At 40.4% G+C, this 18,648-nt stretch overlaps 1 protein-coding gene and 1 pseudogene across 3 annotated transcripts in view; both read right to left on the bottom strand.

Moving 5' to 3' along the window:
- LOC105491271 (craniofacial development protein 1) overlaps window positions 1-18,648 on the bottom strand; it is a 149,104-nt gene that overhangs the window by 66,222 nt on the left and 64,234 nt on the right. Inside the window, exon 6 of one of the 3 annotated variants that reach the window (XM_071084964.1) lies at window positions 6,018-6,201. The exons of the other annotated variants lie outside the window; for them this stretch is intronic. Within the exon in view, the coding sequence (XP_070941065.1) occupies window positions 6,033-6,201 (169 nt within the window). The 3' untranslated portion in view covers window positions 6,018-6,032. Of the gene's footprint in view, window positions 1-6,017; window positions 6,202-18,648 lie in introns of those variants that run through there. 3 annotated transcript variants of the gene reach the window in all.
- LOC112428285 (peptidyl-prolyl cis-trans isomerase A pseudogene) lies at window positions 5,046-5,795 on the bottom strand (annotated as a pseudogene).

Consider the following 18,648-nt stretch of genomic DNA (forward strand, 5'->3'; position numbering starts at 1 on the left):
CTGCAGGCCATATGGAATGTCTATGGAAGGTTACTACGTTGAGGGGTGTGGGGGCAGAGGTCTCAAGCCAGCAGAGTAAATAACCCAGACTTAGATATAACAAAGTAATAGCCGTCTCTTTTGTTAAGAGTCCTTGGGAACTTTTCATTGACTATCCATTCCCTGGAAGGTCCTAGAATGACCAAGAACATGCTGAAATTTTATGTCAAATTTACACAAACACAAACACACACACACACACGCACAATATTTTTCTGGGAGGCAAGTCCATAATTTTCATCAGATATTCAAAGACCTCTCTCAAGATCCAAGAAAAGAGTTCCAATTTACCTTGTATTAGATAAACACCACAGAATACTCTAATAGTAGAAAGAATTTTACCTAGGAAGAACTCAGGTCAGCAATGACTTCTGAAATTCTAAATGCCTTCTTATAGCAACCTTCTGAAAGCCCTTATTTGTAGAACTCTCCCTGACTGCCCCAGGATCAGGGAGGTGCTTTAATCTCTAGTTTTCACAAACACCATGTGCGTACCTCTACCACTACACTGTAATACCACCTGTGCTTCCTGTCTCCTCACTAGCTAATCCAACTAGTAATGGGAAAATACAAATTCAAACTCTAGGACATGCCATTTTATACCCATGAGACCCTCAGAACAGCCTGCCAACAGCAAGGATCGGGACAATAGGAACTCTCACCTGATGTTAAGACTAGTTCAACCACTTTGAAAAACAAATCAACATAATCTTTTTAGGTCAACATTTAAACGTATTCTACAGCCAGCAACTTCGTTCTTACAGTAGTTTTGCACATTGCTGGTTGTTACTCAATGGGTCCCAAATCAATTTAGAGGATCATAGCCATATTTTAATGAAATAGTGTTATATATTTTTTTTTTTTTTTTTGAGACGGAGTCTCGCTCTGTCGCCCAGGCTGGAGTGCAGTGGCCGGATCTCAGCTCACTGCAAGCTCCGCCTCCCGGGTTCACGCCATTCTCCTGCCTCAGCCTCCCGAGTAGCTGGGACTACAGGCGCCCGCCACCTCGCCCGGCTAGTTTTTTTTGTATTTTTTTTTAGTAGAGATGGGGTTTCACCGTGTTAGCCAGGATGGTCTCGATCTCCTGACCTCGTGATCCGCCCGTCTCGGCCTCCCAAAGTGCTGGGATTACAGGCTTGAGCCACCGCGCCCGGCCTAGTGTTATATTTTTACCTCATTACACTAAGTACTGCATTTCATTTTATTATACATTAAGTATAATAAAATTTTTGTTTCAGTCATGTGTAGGTTAGTGTGTGTGGGTATATTGGAGTCATGATGAAACTATATTTCTTACTATGGGCTCATGTAAAAACACTTTGCAAACATGGCAACCTGGAGAAACCCCTACACATAAGCACAAAAAAGCATGTATGGGAATGTCCACAGCAGTATTTTTCCAATAGCAAAAAACTAGAAATAATGCAGGAAAACACAAAAATTGTGGCATATTCATACAACAAACTATAATAAAGCAGTGGATGCTACTGTGCTACTGCATCAACATAAATCTCAAAATAACGTAAAGTGAAAAGTCAGTCACAGAAAAATACATGCTGCGAGATGGCATTTATTTCAAGTTCAAAAACAAGCAAATTCAAATAACAACTATCTAGGGGTACTCGCATAAGTGGTAAAAAAAGAAAAAAAAAACTATAAAGGAAAATAAGAGGCCGGGCACAGTGGCTCATGCCTGTAATCCCAGCACTTTGGAAGGCCGAGGTGGGTGGATCACTTGAGGAGTTCAAGACCACCCTGACCAACATGGTGAAACCCCATCTCTACTAAAAATACAAAATTTAGCTGGGCGTGGTGGCACACACCTGTAATCCCAGCTACTTGGGAGGCTGAGGTAGGAGAATCTCTTGAACCCAGGAGGCAGAGGTTGCAGTGAGCCAAGATTGCGCCCCTGCATTCCAGCCTGGGTGACAGAGCAACACTCTGTCTTAAAAAAGAAGAAGAAGAAGAAGAGAATGATAAAAAATTTAATATGGTGGTTACTTTCCTCTTTCGGGATGAAAGGAGATGTAAAGAAGGCTGGGTAATAAGTGCATGGGTGTCTGATTTATATTTTTTGCATGTAGAAAATATCTTGTAATTAAAAAAATAATAAAGTTGTCACTAAAATTAGTTTAACAGCAACAACAGAAGTTTTACTGATCACCACCCTTCGTGAGTTTCCTTGAACCCAGATTTTGTGTGTTTTTCTTTTTGAGACAGGGTCTCACTCTGTCACCCAGGCTAAAGTTTGGAGTGCAGTAGCACCTTCTTAGCTCACTGCAGCCTTGAACTCCTGGGCTAAAATGATCCTCCTGCCTCAGCCTTCCTAATAGCTAGGACTACAGACGTGTGCTCGTTTTTAAAATTTTGGTAGAGAAGGGGGTCTCACTATGTTGGGCAGGCTGTCTTGAACTTCTGGCCTCAAGCAATCCTCCCATCCTGGCCTCCCAAAAAGTGCTGGGATTACAGGCATGAGCCACTGTGCCCAGCCCAGATTTTGGTTTCTAATATTACCTACCACTAAAGGAACCAGGAACCTAGATGGGAGATGACTCCATGTCTTGGGCAAAAAAACCAATAAAGACCATTCTGGTATTTTCTAGTACTGCCAGAAAGTAAGAATACTTTTCAAAAAAAAAAAAAAAGAATACTTTTCAGACTGCCAGAGTCAGTGTCAAAAGGACAAAGGAATCAGCTCAAAGATAATGCCATTAGCCAATCTATGACAATCTGAGCTTCAAAAAGAAAATAACTATGGTTAACTGAAAGAAACCGAAACAAAACTAATTTTGTAAAAATAATTTAGCACCAGAGGGTCTAAAATGGGTTTTTGCACATGGAAAGGAATACTAGCCCTCTTCTTACATCTCAGTAACTCCCAATGGGAGCACAAGTTAAAGACAAAAACAGAGCATACGTAACAATAACCTTTCTGTGCCTGAATAAAATCCCTTCTAGTAGAAATTGTTGAAAATCAAGATAACTGGAAATCTGCCACTAGTTTACCCCAAACCACACAGAATAAGTCTTATTAATAATTGTATTTATATTTTTATCTGTTAAGATGTTTAAAGTGCTTAAAAGAACAAGCCACGTTAAATTAATTTGTATGTAATATTTAAGCAACGTTAATTTTCAAGACAAATTCAACAACTGACCATTAAACAAACCATAAAAATATTACAGGTAAGATGTTAAAAAGATTCACATAAGAATTCTTTTTTAAAAAGAAATAGTAAGAAACAGCAGTTAATCTTCCACACCATCTCTAGAAACATCACCCAATGTTAAGACACATTTTTGGCTATCCTTTCAAACATTCCACCCATTCACCAATTTTCTTTTCTTTTCTTTTTTTCTGAAGCAGGGTCTTACTCTGTGGCCCAGGCTGGAGTGTAGTGGTGTGATCTTGGCTTACTACAACCTCCACCTCCTGGGTTCAAGTGATTCTCCTGCCTCAGCCTCTGCAGTAGCTGCGAATACAGGTGCGCACCACCACACTCGGCTAATTTTTGTATTTTTTGGTAGAGATGGGATTTTGCCAGGTTGGCCAGGCTGCTCTTGATCTTCTGGCCTCAAGTGATCCACCTGCCTCGGCCTCCCAAAGTGCTGTGATTATAGGCATGAGTCACTGCACCCAGGCAAGCCAGACACTGTTTAAGCTTAAAGCCGGGTGCAGTGGCTCATGCGTGTAATCCCAGCACTCTGGGAGGCTGAGGCAGGTGGATCACTTGAAGTCAGGAGTTCAAGACCATCCTAGCCAACACAGTGAAACCCCACGTATACTAAAAATACAATAATTAGCCGAGCATGGTGCCGCACGCCTATAATCCCAGCTACTCAGTAGGTTGAGGCACAAGAATCACTTGAACCTGGGAGATGGAGGTTGCTGTGAGCTGAGATTGTGCCGCTGCACTCCAGCCCGGGCAACAGAGTAAGACTCTGTCTCAAAAAGAAAAACAAAACAAAAAAACACAAAAATCAACTTAGGAAGGGATAACCATGTAAAAAGCTCAAAGAATAAAAAAAAAGTTGTTTTACAACACACAATAGAACTGTCAAAAGGCACTTGTACCCTCCATAAATAAACTGTAGAAAACAACTCTGAACACATGAACATGTTCTCTCCTTGTCTGGTTTCTTTTTGAATTTCTCAATGTCTGTTTCCTCTTTGGGTCGCAGGTTTCCTTGTATTTGTTTTCAGAAGTATTTTTTATTATTTTTCGCTCTCTTCCTTCTCCTATTCTGCAGTAAGCAGCTATGGCATGAGCTGAAAGCATGGCCTCAGGAAAACAAAGCAAAAGAGCCTATCTTGACCAATAATTCCCATACCTACAGGAAGTCATTTGTACAAAATGAAGGAACTCAGAAAAACCCAAGAATTCAATGAAGTTATTCACTGGGAGATGCTTTTCCCGCAATCGAATGCTTGCTAGTTCCTAGATTGCAAGATCTACACAAATTGGGTAATATGTCAGATGGGACAGTCCTGGGTCAGTACTGTCATCTCCTTTTCCATGTCTGCCCTACAGTCTTCAAGGCCAGGCAAAAAATATCCTTTATACTAAAAATCAAGTCTCCATACAGATCAGTGGTCTTGCCTATGGCCTATGGTGTTGCATCCTACTTTAGGCAGAGAGGCGGGGCCCAGCTGCAGCTGTAGGAGGGCTGATATCAACACTGTGCTCAAAGGCCAGTGGAGTGAAGTTTAAAGTTCAGCATACTCCTCCTTTAAGGAGTCAAATTCCTGTCTTCCAGGCAAGGCATCCCTATGTTCTGGGTTTTCCTGGACAGTCTCAACTTTTAATTTTACTTCTAAATGTATAATTACATTTGACTTTAAAAAATATTGTCAGAATAGGTGTGTTGATTTTTGGTTTGGAAAATATGCTCACCATAGCTCAAGAAACCATGTAACATCATAATGCAGCCAATCTCGACCTACAACACAAGCTGTAAGTTAAGGTACCCTCTAGAACACTACTCTTTGCTCTTCATTCCTTGAGTTGTTTTTTTTTTTTTTTTTTTTTTTGACAATTGTTACTTAGTTTTTATTTCATAATCATGAACTTAACTCTGCAATCCAGCTAGGCATGGGAGAGAACAAGGAAAACATGGAACCCAAAGGGAACTGCAGCGAGAGCACAAAGATTCTAGGATACTGCGAGCAAATGGGGTGGAGGGGTGCTCTCCTGAGCTACAGAAGGAATGGTCTGGCGGTTAAGATAAAACACAAGTCAAACTTATTCGAGTTGTCCACAGTCAGCAATGGTGATCTTCTTGCTGGTCTTGCCATTCCTGGACCCAAAGCGCTCCATGGCCTCCACGATATTCATGCCTTCTTTCACTTTGCCAAAGACCACATGCTTGCCATCCAACCACTCAGTCTTGGCAGTGCAGATGAAAAACTGGGAACCATTTGTGTTGGGTCCAGCATTTGCCATGGACAAGATGCCAGGACCTGTATGCTTTAGGATGAAGTTCTCATCTTCAAATTTCTCCCCATAGATGGACTTGCCACCAGTGCCATTATGGCGTGTGAAGTCACCACCCTGACACATAAACCCTGGAATAATTCTGTGAAAGCAGGAATCCTTGTAACCAAATCCTTTCTCTCCAGTGCTCAGAGCACGAAAATTTTCTGCTGTCTTTGGAACCTTGTCTGCAAACAGCTCGATGCAGATGCGGCCCAAGGGCTCGCCGTCGACGGCAATGTCGAAGAACATGGTAGGGTTGACCATGGCTAGTAGTACAAGACTTTCCTCGGCGGCAGCATCTGCAAAGCCCCTTCAGTTGTTATAAAAGCAAGCTTAAGTTAAATTTCTATTTCCTAAGAGGGAAAAGAATTTGCTTTACAATGAAACTGTAGTTCGCAGTGGCCCCTCTTACTACTGACTGCAAAGCTTCTGCCCCACAGTGTTGTTTTACACAGAACAGATGCTAATTCTTTTTATAAACAATATTACATGGAACCAGAAGCGAGAGCAGGAGGTCTACGAACAGACCTCAATGGCTGCAGCACAAGTTCCAGCTGAGGTTTTGTTATTATGGCAGTGGCAGATCTTACGGCAATGGAGGGCCTTGCAGCTTAAAAGCAAACTGTTGGCTCTGAAATCCAGATACTTGTCTTCTGACGACCCAGTGGTATGTGAACTGAGAATACTGAAAGAATCACCACCAGGAAACAGATGTAAGCATTTGGCCAACTTCATTCAGACACAAGTAAGTGTTAAGTTAGTATAATGCTCTTTATCCTGGCACTGGAGTCAGGTTTGACAAATCCAATAGGGTCTTAAGAAAAAAATACTATTTTGTTTTTCTACAGAAAAATGTAACAACCAAAGAATGACAAAGAATTCTTTGAAATAGTAAAAAGACTTAATGTATGAAAGTCTGAGCACCCAAAAAAAAATAAAAAATAAAAAAAACAAGCATTTTGCCATCCCCTCTCGTGACACTCCTAAATGGATTATTAATATTTACGGATCGTCTAGTGCACAGTCTTAGAGGAATGAGAACAAATGCAAGAAGCATCTTTTCTTTTTTTTTGAGATGGTGTCTTGCACTGTCACCCAGGCTGGAGTGCAGTGGTGCAATCTCGGCTCACTGCAACCTCTGCCTCTTGGGTTCAAGGGATTCTCCTGCCTCAGTCTCCCGAGTAGCTGGGATTACAGGTGCCTGGCATCACACCAGCTAATTTTTGTATTTTTAATAGAGATGGGGTTTTACCATGTTAGTCAAGCTGGTCTCAAACTCCTGACCTCAAATGATCAACCCACCTTGGCTTCCCAAAGTGCTGTGATTACAGGTGTGAGCCACCATGTCCGGCCAAGAAGCATTTTTATCTACGCAAAAAAAGGTGTTTGGTCAAGAACTGTCTTCTGGCAACTGTCCAGAACTGCTCAGTACTGACACAGGAAATTGGTAGGAGTTTCCCAAAGATCCTCATTCATTAATTCAATAAATATTTACTAACAAACTATTATGAACCAAGTACTGAACTGAGAATAGTGAGCAAAACAGATTTGATTCATGCCCTCAGGTAATAGTTTAGTGGGAGAGAAAAGAGGTGACACACACACACACACACAAACACATAGCCATACAATTATAAGTTGAGGTAAGTGCTACAGAAAATAATTAGGGGCTATGAAGGTTCATGCCAGTGGGAACCTAATGTAGATTGGAGATGTGTCCTCTGAGGTACTTCTCCCCTCTAGATCTATGTGTCTAAAGTGAAATTAAAAAACAAAAACAAAAACAATTACTTTAAGCACCTTTCTGCCAGAAGGAAGATAAGGGCTTTATTTAACAATTCACTTTCAATGTACCAAGTAAAATACTCAAAAGGTATTTTAAAATAAGCCTCCATTCTACCCTTTGCTGTCTTTTAACTGCCAAAGTCCCCTTTCCCCAAGACAAACACTGTTCTTAGTTGCTTGAGTATCCTTCCAGAGATATGTTAAACCTGCAGTTCTCAGTGTGGTTCAGGGACCCCAGAGAGACGGGAGATACTTTCAGGGAGCTGAAAAGGTTAAAACTATTTTCATAACAACATGAAGACATTATTTGCCTTTTTCTCTTGTATTCTGTCACAAGTGGATTTTTCCAGAGGCTACATGGTAGGTGATGGTATGGTATTATTGCTCTGACAGCTAATGCAATGTGAGAAGATGCAGAGTCGGCTATCTTCAATTAAGACAGATATTTAAAAGATTTGTAAAAATGTAAAACAATGCCACTCTTCTCACGACATTTATTTTTTTTTTGGAAAATATACTTATTTTTCACAAAAATATGCTATTTATGTTAACATGTAATGAGTTTACCACTGTTATTTGAAAATAAGTTAAAGTTTTAAATTTCTCAGTTTTAATTTTTTTTTTTTGAGACAGAGTCTTGCTCTGTCGCCCAGGCTGGGGTGCAGTGGCCGGATCTCAGCTCACTGCAAGCTCCGCCTCCCGGGTTTAGACCATTCTCCTGCCTCAGCCTCCCGAGTAGCTGGGACTACAGGCGCCCGCCACCTCGCCCGGCTAGTTTTTTGTATTTTTTAGTAGAGACGGGGTTTCACCGTGTTAGCCAGGATGGTCTCGATCTCCTGACCTCGTGATCCGCCCGTCTCGGCCTCCCAAAGTGCTGGGATTACAGGCTTGAGCCACCGCGCCCAGCCTAATTTCTACTACTGTAAATATCAGTAGGTATTAAGAGCTCTTTGGAGTCCTCAATCATTGATATGGATGTAAAGAAGTCCTAAGACCAAAGAGTTTGAGAACCACTAAACATTTATAAATGTATGTCAAGTGCTAAACACTGCTAAACACTGGTCATTAACTGCATCATTTTGGGAGATGTTTTTTAGTGTATTTTAAATAGATGGATGCTGATAAGGAAATCAAGTTACTTATCGGTGGCTATAATGTGTTGTGGATTATTTGGCTATCAACACAACACAAATTTCACCATGGTGACTGGCTAGTTGTTTTTCCATAGCATCTTAAATATTTGGTATATTAATATGTGGAGTTACTCCAAGCCCATAAACATCTTACAAATCAGAAAGTAATTATAACTTTTATGTGATAACTGAAGTTGAATGGCAAGGTTAAACACATCTGTGTTGAGTCAAAAGAGAAGCTATTATTAAATGGAATAACATAGTAACAAAGCAGTTTTTGGGACTAACCCTCCCTCACACAGATAACAACCATATACTCTGGCCAATATATAGAAAATTCTTGCCTATTTGAAGGCACTGGAGAGCAACCAAAGCCAGGCAGAAATTGGAGTGGATTCAACCTTTGAGAGAAGGGGACGGACTGTGTGAGATTAGTCAGTCTCTGTGGCACAGAGGGACTAAAACTTAAGCAGAAAGATGCTTCTCCATGGGTTAAGGAGACGACTAAGTCTGGCTGTCAGAACAGCTGGAAAGTGAGGGAGGAAGCCCCAACTCAGTAAGATACACAGTCAGGCATAGTAGCCTGTGCTTGTAGTACTAGCTACTCAGGAGGCTAGGGTGGGAGGATCACTTGAGGCCAGGGGTTCAAGGCCACTATACCTCACTATACTCCAGCTTGGGCAATACAGTGAAACCCTGTCTCAAAAAACAAACAAAAAAACAAAGAAGATATACAACTCATAATTCATCAGAGAAGATACACAAGTGGCCAGTAAGCACATGAAAAGTTACTCAACATCATTTGGCATTAAGGCAATGCAAATTAAATACAATGAAGTACCACTACCCATCTGCTAGATCAAAAAGGCCAACACTACCAGCTGTTGATGACGAAGTGGACAAATGGGAACCCTCATGCACTGCTGGCAGGAATGTAAAATGGTGTGACCACTTTGGAAAACAATGAGCAATTCCTTAAAATTTATTTGAAAATAATTTACCAGTCAGCATATTTCATTCCTAGGTATTAACCCTAGAAAATGAAAACATGTCCACATAAAGACCTGTACACAAAATGTTCACAGCAGCATTATTCAAAAAGCCAAAAAGTAAAAACAACCCAGTGTCCATCAACTGATGGATGGGATAAGTATAATGTGGTATATCTATAAAATAGAATATTTAGCCAAAAAAAGGAATGAATTATTGACATCTGTCTTCTGGCAATTGTCCAGAACTGCTCAACACTAACAAATGGGAAACTGATGAGTTCCCCAAAGATCTTCATTCATTCATTTTTGGAAGAACTTCAAAAACACCTTATAGGGAGCACAGTCGCTCACACCTATAATCTCAGCACTTTGGGAGGCCGAGGTGGGCAGATCACTTGAGGTCAGGAGCCCGAGATCAGCCTGTCCAACATGGTGAAACCCTGTCTCTACTAAAAATACAAAAATTAGCCAGGTGTGGTGGCACACGCCTGTAAGCTACTGGGGAGGCTGAGGCAAGAGAATCACATGAATGTGGGAGGCGGACGTTGCAGTGAGCCGAGATCATGCCACTGTACTCTAACCTGGAGTGGACAGAGTGAGTGAGACTGAGTGAGTGAGACTCTGTCTCAAAAACAAACAAACAAAAAAACCATTATAGGAAAAATAGACACTGAAACACTATATAGTGAAATTTCCAGACAAGACGAATCTACAGAGACAGAAAGCAGATCAGTGGTTGTCTGGAGGGCTCCCATCTTTTGGGGCTGAAGATGGGAGCAGGAACTGACTGCAAATGGGCAGCAGGGAACTTTTCGGGTGACGGAAGTGTTCTAAAATGAAATCGTACATGATGAAAGTTACTACTTTAAAAAATTTACTATAGGCTGGGCGCAGTGGCTCATGCCTATAATCCTAACACTTTGGGAGGCCGAGGCAGGTGGATCACCTGAGGTCAGGAGTTCAAGACCAGCCTGGCCAACATGGCAAAACCCCGTCTCTACCAAAAATACAAAAATTAGCTGGGTGTGGTGGCGCATGCCTGTAATCCGGGCTACTCGGGAGGCTGAGGAAGGGGAACCACTTGAACCTGGGAGATAGAAGACAGAAGTTGCAGAGAGCCTGAGGGACAGGAGCGAAACTCCACCTCAAACAAACAAACAAACAAACAAACAAAAAAAACTGTAAACTATTAAACTATACATTTGCATTTGGATGAATTTTATGGTATGATAAATCCCCACCACCACCCAAAAAAGCTGTTTAAAACAATAGAAAAATTTAGGGAGAGTATTAACAAAAATAGCTAACGCATGCTGGGCCTAATACCTAGGTGGTGGATGGGTTGACAGGTGCAGCAAACCACTATGGCACACGTTTACCTATGTAACAAACCTGCACATTCTGCACACATACTCCAAAACTTAAAAAAAAAAAAAAAAATTGCTAGGGATGAGGGGGCAGGGTGGGAGAGATAAAATGAGACTTAAAGACTTAACAGTCAGCTGGGTGTGGTGGCTCACGTCTGTAATCCCAGCACTGTGGGAGGCCGAGGTGGGCAGATCACCTGAGGATAGGAGTTCAAGACCAGCCTAGCCAACATGGTGAAACGCCATCTCTACAAAAAATACAAAAATTAACCGGTCGTGACGGCAGGTGCCTGTAATCCCAGCTACTTGGGAGGCTGAGGCAGGAGAATCACTTGAACCCAAGAGGCAGAGGTTGCAGTGAGTCAAGATCCCGCCATTACACTCCAGCCTAGGTGACAGAGTAAGACTCCATCTCAAAAAAAAAAAAACTTAACAGCCAGACCGGATACAGTGGCTCATGCCTGTAATTCCAGCACTTTGGGAGGCCAAGGCAGGTGGATCACTTGAGGTCAGGAGTTCGAGACCAGCCTGGCCAACATGGTGAAACCCTGTCTCTACTAAAAGTACAAAAATTAACTGGACGTGGTGGTGGGCACCTGTAATCCCAGCTACTCAAGGGGCTGAGGCAGGAGAATCGCTTGAACACAGGAGGCAGAGGCTGCAGTGAGCCAAGATCGCACCACTGCCCTCTGGCCACAGAGAAAATTTCATCTCATACAAACAAAACAAAACAAAAAGATTTAACAGTCAAATGGAGTATGTGGACCTTGTTTACATCCTGACTCAAAGAAAGTAGCTATAACAAAAAACTTATGATACAATTAAGGAAATACGAACAATGACTAAATACTTGATATCAAGAAATTACTGTTATTTTTAGATGTAATAATGGGAATTGCTTTTAAAAGAATACTTACTTTTAAGGGATATACACTTGAATATTTACAGCTAAAATGACATCACGTTAAAGTTTTGCTTCAAAATATTCAGTGGAGGTTTTGGTGGTGGAGTGGATGGAGAGCTATCATAGATGATGTAAAATGGGACATGTGTTAAGTGCTGTGATGGGTTACATGCATATGGAGATTCATTATGCTAGTCTCTCTATTGTATGAAATTTTCCACAATAAAAAATAAAAGGAGTATAGTAATATCTACCTGCAAAGATTTGAGTATTCAACTTGATAACACATACAAAGGACTTAATATAAAAGACTGGCAAAATACTGATAACTGTTGAAGTTTAGTGATGGGTACAGGGATTGGATTCATTATACCTTACACTTTACTTTTGTGTGTATGTTTGATATTTTCTTTTCTTTTTTTTTTTTTTTTTTTTTTAAGACAGGGTCTCACTCCAGCCGAGGCTGGAGTGCAGTGGTAACATCTTGGCTTGCTGCAGCCTCAACCTCCTAGGCTCACACAATCCTCCCACTTCAGCCTTCTGAGTACTACAGGCACATGCCACTACGCCCAGCTAATTTGTGCATTTTTTGTAGAGATGTAGTTTTGCCATGTGCCCAGGCTGGTGCAATTTTTCATAATAAAAAGTTTTTTTGCTTTTTTAAGGAGTCTGATACTTACACATTTTCATTACGGGTATCAGCACTTTCCTTTTTACATTTTTCAACAATTTAAACGAAGTAAGAATAAAATGGAATAAAATATTCCAATATTAGCACAAACATGTCTTGCTTTATGAAGACCCAAAACATTTATGTGGCCAATCAGCTAATGTATCAAATTCAAGGTTTGGTTAAAAATAGGCAGATCAGAAATGTAAGTGTAATATGTGTAAGTGAGTTGCTCAAAAGTCCAAAGTAAATACAGTCCTCCTCTCTTCAGTATAGTTTTTGAACGTAAATAAGACTGATTTCATCAGGCATAGGAGAAATTCTTTTTATTTAGGGAATAATAAAAAAAGTAGCTTAAAATACATATTGCAGGCCAGGTGCAGTAGCTCATGCCTGTAATCCAAGCACTTTAGGAAGTCAAGGCAGGATTGCTTGAGCCCAGGAGTTCAAGACCAGCCTCAGCAATATAGCAAAAGTTTGCTTCAAAAAAAACAAAAACAAAACAACCCACAAAAAAACAAAAAGCCAAAAAACCCACATATTGCTATGTAGAATTCTAGCTAGATGCAGGCTTCTGCTTTAACTATTATATACATGTAGACACAAGGTTTTGCAGTGGGCTGCCTATTTATTCTCCAATAATCTAAACAGACTATGATAGAGATGTATGTGCCCACACTTATTTCTTCTGATGAAACTGGAAAAGCAATTTGCAAACCTGTCTACCAGAAACAAAGAAAACTAAGTAAGACCAGGTTATTCTCTACTGCTCAGAGTCTCAACAATAGGTTAAGGAACCAGAGTTTCCAAACTGGCCTCCTTTTGTTTGACCCACACTTTACTTACTGTATTTATTTATTTATTTATTTATGAGACGGAGTCTCACTCTGTCACCCAGGCTGGAGTGCAGTGGAGCAATCTTGGCTCACTACAACCTCCGCCTCCCAGGTTCAGGTTCAAACGATTCTCATGCCACATCCTCCCCAGTGGCTGGAACTACAGGCCTGCACCACCAAGCTCAGCTAATTTTTGTTTTTTTGGTTTTTTTTTAGTAGAGACAGGGTTACACCATGTTGTCCAGGCTGGTCTTGAACTCCTTACCTCAAGTGATCTGCCCACTTCGGCTCTCAAAAATGCTGGGATTACAGGCATGAGCCACCATGCCTGGCCTTGAATTTTTTCCATTATTTATTTATTTTTTCTTTTTTTTGAGACAGAGTTTCGCTCTTGTTGCCAGGCTGGAGTGCAGTGGCGTGATCTCAGCTCACTGCAACCTCTGCCTCCCAGGTTCAAGCGATTCTCCTGCCTTGGCCTCCTGAGTAGCTAGGATTACAGGTGCCTGCCACCATGCCCAGCTAATTTTTGTATTTTTAGTAGAGATGGGGTTTTGCCATGTTGGCCAGGCTGGTCTCGAACTCCTGACCTCAGGTGATCCATTCACCTCGGCCTCCCAAAGTGCTGGGATTACCAACATGAACCACGGCGCTCAGCCAAATTTTTTCTATTTAAAAAATAATGTAGGGGGAGGGATAGCATTAGGAGATATACCTAATGTAAATGATGAGTTGATGGGTGCAGCACACTAACATGGCACATGTATACATATGTAACAAACCTGCATGTTGTGCACATGTACCCTAGAAGTTAAAGTATAATAAAATAATAATAATGTGTGGCAGGGTACAGTAGCTGACGCCTGTAATCCCAGCACTTTAGGAGGCTGAGGAGAGCGGATCACCTGAGGTCAGGAGTTCGAGACCAGCCTGGCCTACATGGCAAAACCCCGTCTCTACTAAAAATACAAAAATTAGCTGGCATGGTGGTGTGTGCCTGTAATGCCAGCTACTTGGGAGGCTGAGGCACAAGAATTGCTTGAACCCAGGAGGCAGAGGCTGCAATGAGCCAAGATCATACCACTGCACTCTAGGCTGAGTGACAAAGCAACGCTGTCTCAAAAATTTAAAAGAAGAATTAAACAAAAATTAAAGGTCCATTTGCAGAAATCAACTCACTTGCAAAAGGACTTGTTTACTACAAAATTCAGGTTGAGATCTATCTTACTTTGTTAGTTTATTCATTCATCCAATATGCCCTATATGAGCATACACTGTGCCAAATGCAGAAAAAAGCCAATTCCAGAACTGTAAAAAACAAACAATCACATGTTCATGTGGACTTCACTGTAGTGTTTCGCAGGGCTTCTTAACTCGGGAACTACTAACATTTTGACCAGGACAATTTTTTGTTTTGAGGAGCTGTCCTTTGTACTGCAGGATGTTTAGCAGCATCTCAAACTTTTTACCCCCTAAATGCCAGTAGCATCCCCTGCCCTGCCCAGGTTATACAACCAGAATGTCTCTAGACACTGCCAAATGTCCCCTAGGACAAATACAAGTTAAAACATTTTAAGTAATGTCAACATAATATGATACAACTTCATAATCAATTATGTATCTCTCTAAAGATGATTAAACACTGGCTAATGTCTTAAGTAAATAAAACTGTGGACATTAAAAAAATAGTAATGTCAAAGCAGACTAAGAAACTTGAATGGGGGCAGGGTTAAAAAAAACTGAACAAAGTTCTTATATATTCATATGTTTTTTAAAAACTAATCTCTAAGCCCTTTGGTTACGCTTCGTTTGTAGTTGGGAAATTCCTGTTCTGCTAATTCAGGCTCTTTTCTGAATACAGGTTTATATATTTTAGTGCATGAAAATATTACTATAGCCTAACATTCATAGGAAGAATCTCTTGGTCTTTTTTGAGAACCTCTCAAGTGTTTTGTTACATACTAGAATAATCAGAGGAAAGAAAAGTAAGTGAATTTCAGTCTTGGTATATTCTCCTCTAATTCAAAGGTTTCATTTAGTAGGAAGAGGATGAAAATATTGATTAAATCTATACAGGTTTTTAATAGTTTTAAGTTTCATTTATTTGTTAAGTCTGCTCTCTGTTTCCTTGATGATTTCATTTCTTTGTCCTAATATGAACTAGTAAGTGAAGATTAACTTTGTTATTTAAAAAGGGGAAAAAGGGAAAAATTACTAATTTTCATTGTGTCCTTCCGTACCAGGAAGTGTAGTAAGACACCTTATTTCATGCTCAAAACAGCTCTATGAAGTAGGAATTACGATCCCTATTTTACAGCTAAAAGAATTAAGTAAAACTATTATTTTGCACCAGGCAAGCCTGTTCAAGTTAAAGGCATACATAATACTCTACCTATTTCTAAAACAGAGGCCAATAATATCCATGACAGCATTCTCTTCCCTATACTGTAAACTAGAAGAAGTCCAAAGTAATAGCTATAAGAAGGGTTTTAATCTGAAGAGTTTGACAACAAACTAAGAATCCCCAAATAATCAAAAAGAAAAACTCATCACATCTAGTGGTAACAAAATTTGAATATACATGGTTTTCATATCTGTTCATGAATAACTCAACAATGGGCAGCAAAAACACACCCACACAATTTCAAGACTCCGGCCAGGAGTGCTGACCAGCCTCAATAAAATGTCAGCTTGCTGCCAAAGGATCCAGATCAGTGGAATTTTCCAGTTCTCTAAGGAGACAATGCAGAGTTGCCTGCAGACTGGTTCTGAAATCGAACCAGAACTAGAACTTAAAACCAAAAAAACAGACCAGGCTCTAGGCATCAAATTTCTTCTTCCTGAAAGAATCAACAGAAAACCTAAGTGAATTACTCTAGATGTACTCAATCCAGGGTTTCGTCTGGAAGCCAATTTACTTGCTCCACTGCTTGCAAAGTTCATTCAACTGTTCCTCCCAGGTTTTGTTTCACGAGAGCAAAATAAAACCATCATCTTTTGGCAAGATGAAGTATTAACTTTTCTCGTGGTATTGCTGTCACTCACAGAGGTAAAAGAAAACGCACACACACACAAATATATACCCTTCGAATGTCTAATTTAAATCCTAAATAACCCAGAGTACATGTGAGGGAGGGGAAAATAAAAGCCTTAGCAAGGAATATTTTAGTTCCAAAATTCTAAAGGCAAACTGCTAACTGAAAAGGGAAATTAACTTTATCAACTGTAAAAGAAAAAAATTCATCATCTTCTTGTTTTAAAGGAGTTCCCGACGTGGAAGCAGATCATATACTTGATTCCTGGTGTAGGAACTGAAACAACTCTGGCCCAGAGATAAAAGGGTGACAGTTTGCTTGACACACCTATGCTCGAGCAGCTACTCCCATCTGTCTACTTTCCCTCCTTCCCCTAAAAGCTACTTAAAAGCCGGGCGCGGTGGCTCACGCCTGTAATCCCAGCACTTTGGGAGGCCGAGGCAGGCGGATCACAAGGTCAGGAGATCGAGACCACGGTGAAACCCCGTCTCTACTAAAAATACAAAAAATTAGCCGGGCGCAGTGGCGGGCGCCTGTAGTCCCAGCTACTCGGGAGGCTGGGGCAGGAGAATGGCGTGAACCCAGGAGGCGGAGCCTGCAGTGAGCCAGGATCGCGCCACTGCACTCCAGCTTGGGCGACAGAGCAAGACTCCGTCTCAAAAAAAAAAAAAAAAAAAAAAAAGCTACTTAAGTCTCAGTTTATCCAGTTACATGTGCTAAGTGAAAAGAAGGCATAACTCCCAAGCCACGTTTTTGGAAGTAACATGGTGACCCATTTCAACACTTACACACACAGATGTTAAATTGGCCAAAGTATATTTAAATAATCTCATCTCATTCACTCTTGCTAATGCTCACAGATTCATTCTCTTATTGGACTTTCTTCCCACAAAATGACTGGCCTTATACCAAGTTTTATAAACATGAAAAAGGTTGTTTTGTACTAAAAAAGAAGATAACTGCAGGAGAGGGAAGCTTTTCAAAAGAACTTTCACATAGTGGGCAATAAAAATGTCTCCAAGATAAGATACAGAACACTGGGATCTTTTTCTCTATGACTCCTGCCCACCCCCCTTCTACCTAAACTCATTGAGTATCTAATCATGAACAAAAGAGAGGCACAGTTTGAATTTCAGCTAGAGGTATACACTACATTCAAAGGGTTTGCTTCCCTAAAGACTGTATTTTTTTTTTTTTTGTATGAATGGTATCTCCCTATGTTGCCCTGGCTGGTCTGAAACTCCTGGCTATGAAACTGTATTCCGCTCTAGATATGAAGCCATTTTGTCCCTTACGAGGGAAGCCTTGACTTCCTCTACACAACTTACTCATCCTAGTTGTAATAAGCATTTTCATTTGAGAAAAAAATTCTGATAGGCATTGTATCATCTTTCTTAACATGAGGCAATCTTTATAAACATACTGTTTCTCAGAAAGAAAATGATAAACAACCTAAATGTCCCCATAGGGAGTCAGTTTTGAAAATTACAGAACTGGCCAAGCTCAGTGGCTCATGCCTGTAATCCCAGCACTTTGGGAGGCTGAGCCAGGTGGATGACCTGAGGTAAGGAGTTCAAGATTAACCTGGCCAACATGACGAAATCTCATCTCTACTAAAAATACAAAAATCAGCCAGGCGTGGTGGTGGGTGCCTACAATCCCAGCTACTTGGGAGGCTGAGACATGGGAATCGCTTGAACCTGGGAGGTGGAGGTTGCAATGAGCCGAGATCACACCATTGCACTCCCGAGACTCTGTCTCAAAAAAATAAAATAAAATAAATTGTAGAACACTATGCTAGCCATTAACAAGAATCAGATAAATGTATAGGAAATAAGATGAAATACGTTAATATACATTTTTTTTTGTATTTTCAAGCAAAAAATACAAACTTCAGGAAAATAGGTTTAGATGACTCCATTTATATAAATTAAAAACACTTATATGTGAACATAAAAGTAGCTCATACAGATACACATTCATATACATAGATTACTAAATGCTTAGGGAAAGGTCTAGAACGGAGCTGTCAAATAGAAATAAAATGGGCGGGGCATAGTGGCTCATGCCTGTAGTCCCAGCATTTTGGGAGGCTGAGAAGGCAGGATCACTTGATCCCTGGAGTTTGAGACCAGCCTGGGCAACATAGTGAGACTCCATCTCTTAAAAAAAAAAACACGGAAATAAAATGGGAGCCACATACATAGTTTAAAAATGTATTGTAGCCCTATTAAATATAAAAATAAATCAGTGAAATTATTTTTAATACATTTAACCCAATATGTCAAAAATGTTACTATTTCAACATTGTAACTGAAATAAAAATTGACTGATTTTTTCTTACTAATTCTTCAAAATTTAGTGTGTATTTACACCTATAGCACATCTCAATTCAGACCAGTCACATTTCAAG

The sequence above is a fragment of the Macaca nemestrina genome, chromosome 18 (genome assembly GCF_043159975.1).
Source record: "Macaca nemestrina isolate mMacNem1 chromosome 18, mMacNem.hap1, whole genome shotgun sequence".
NCBI classification, from domain to species: domain Eukaryota; kingdom Metazoa; phylum Chordata; class Mammalia; order Primates; family Cercopithecidae; genus Macaca; species Macaca nemestrina.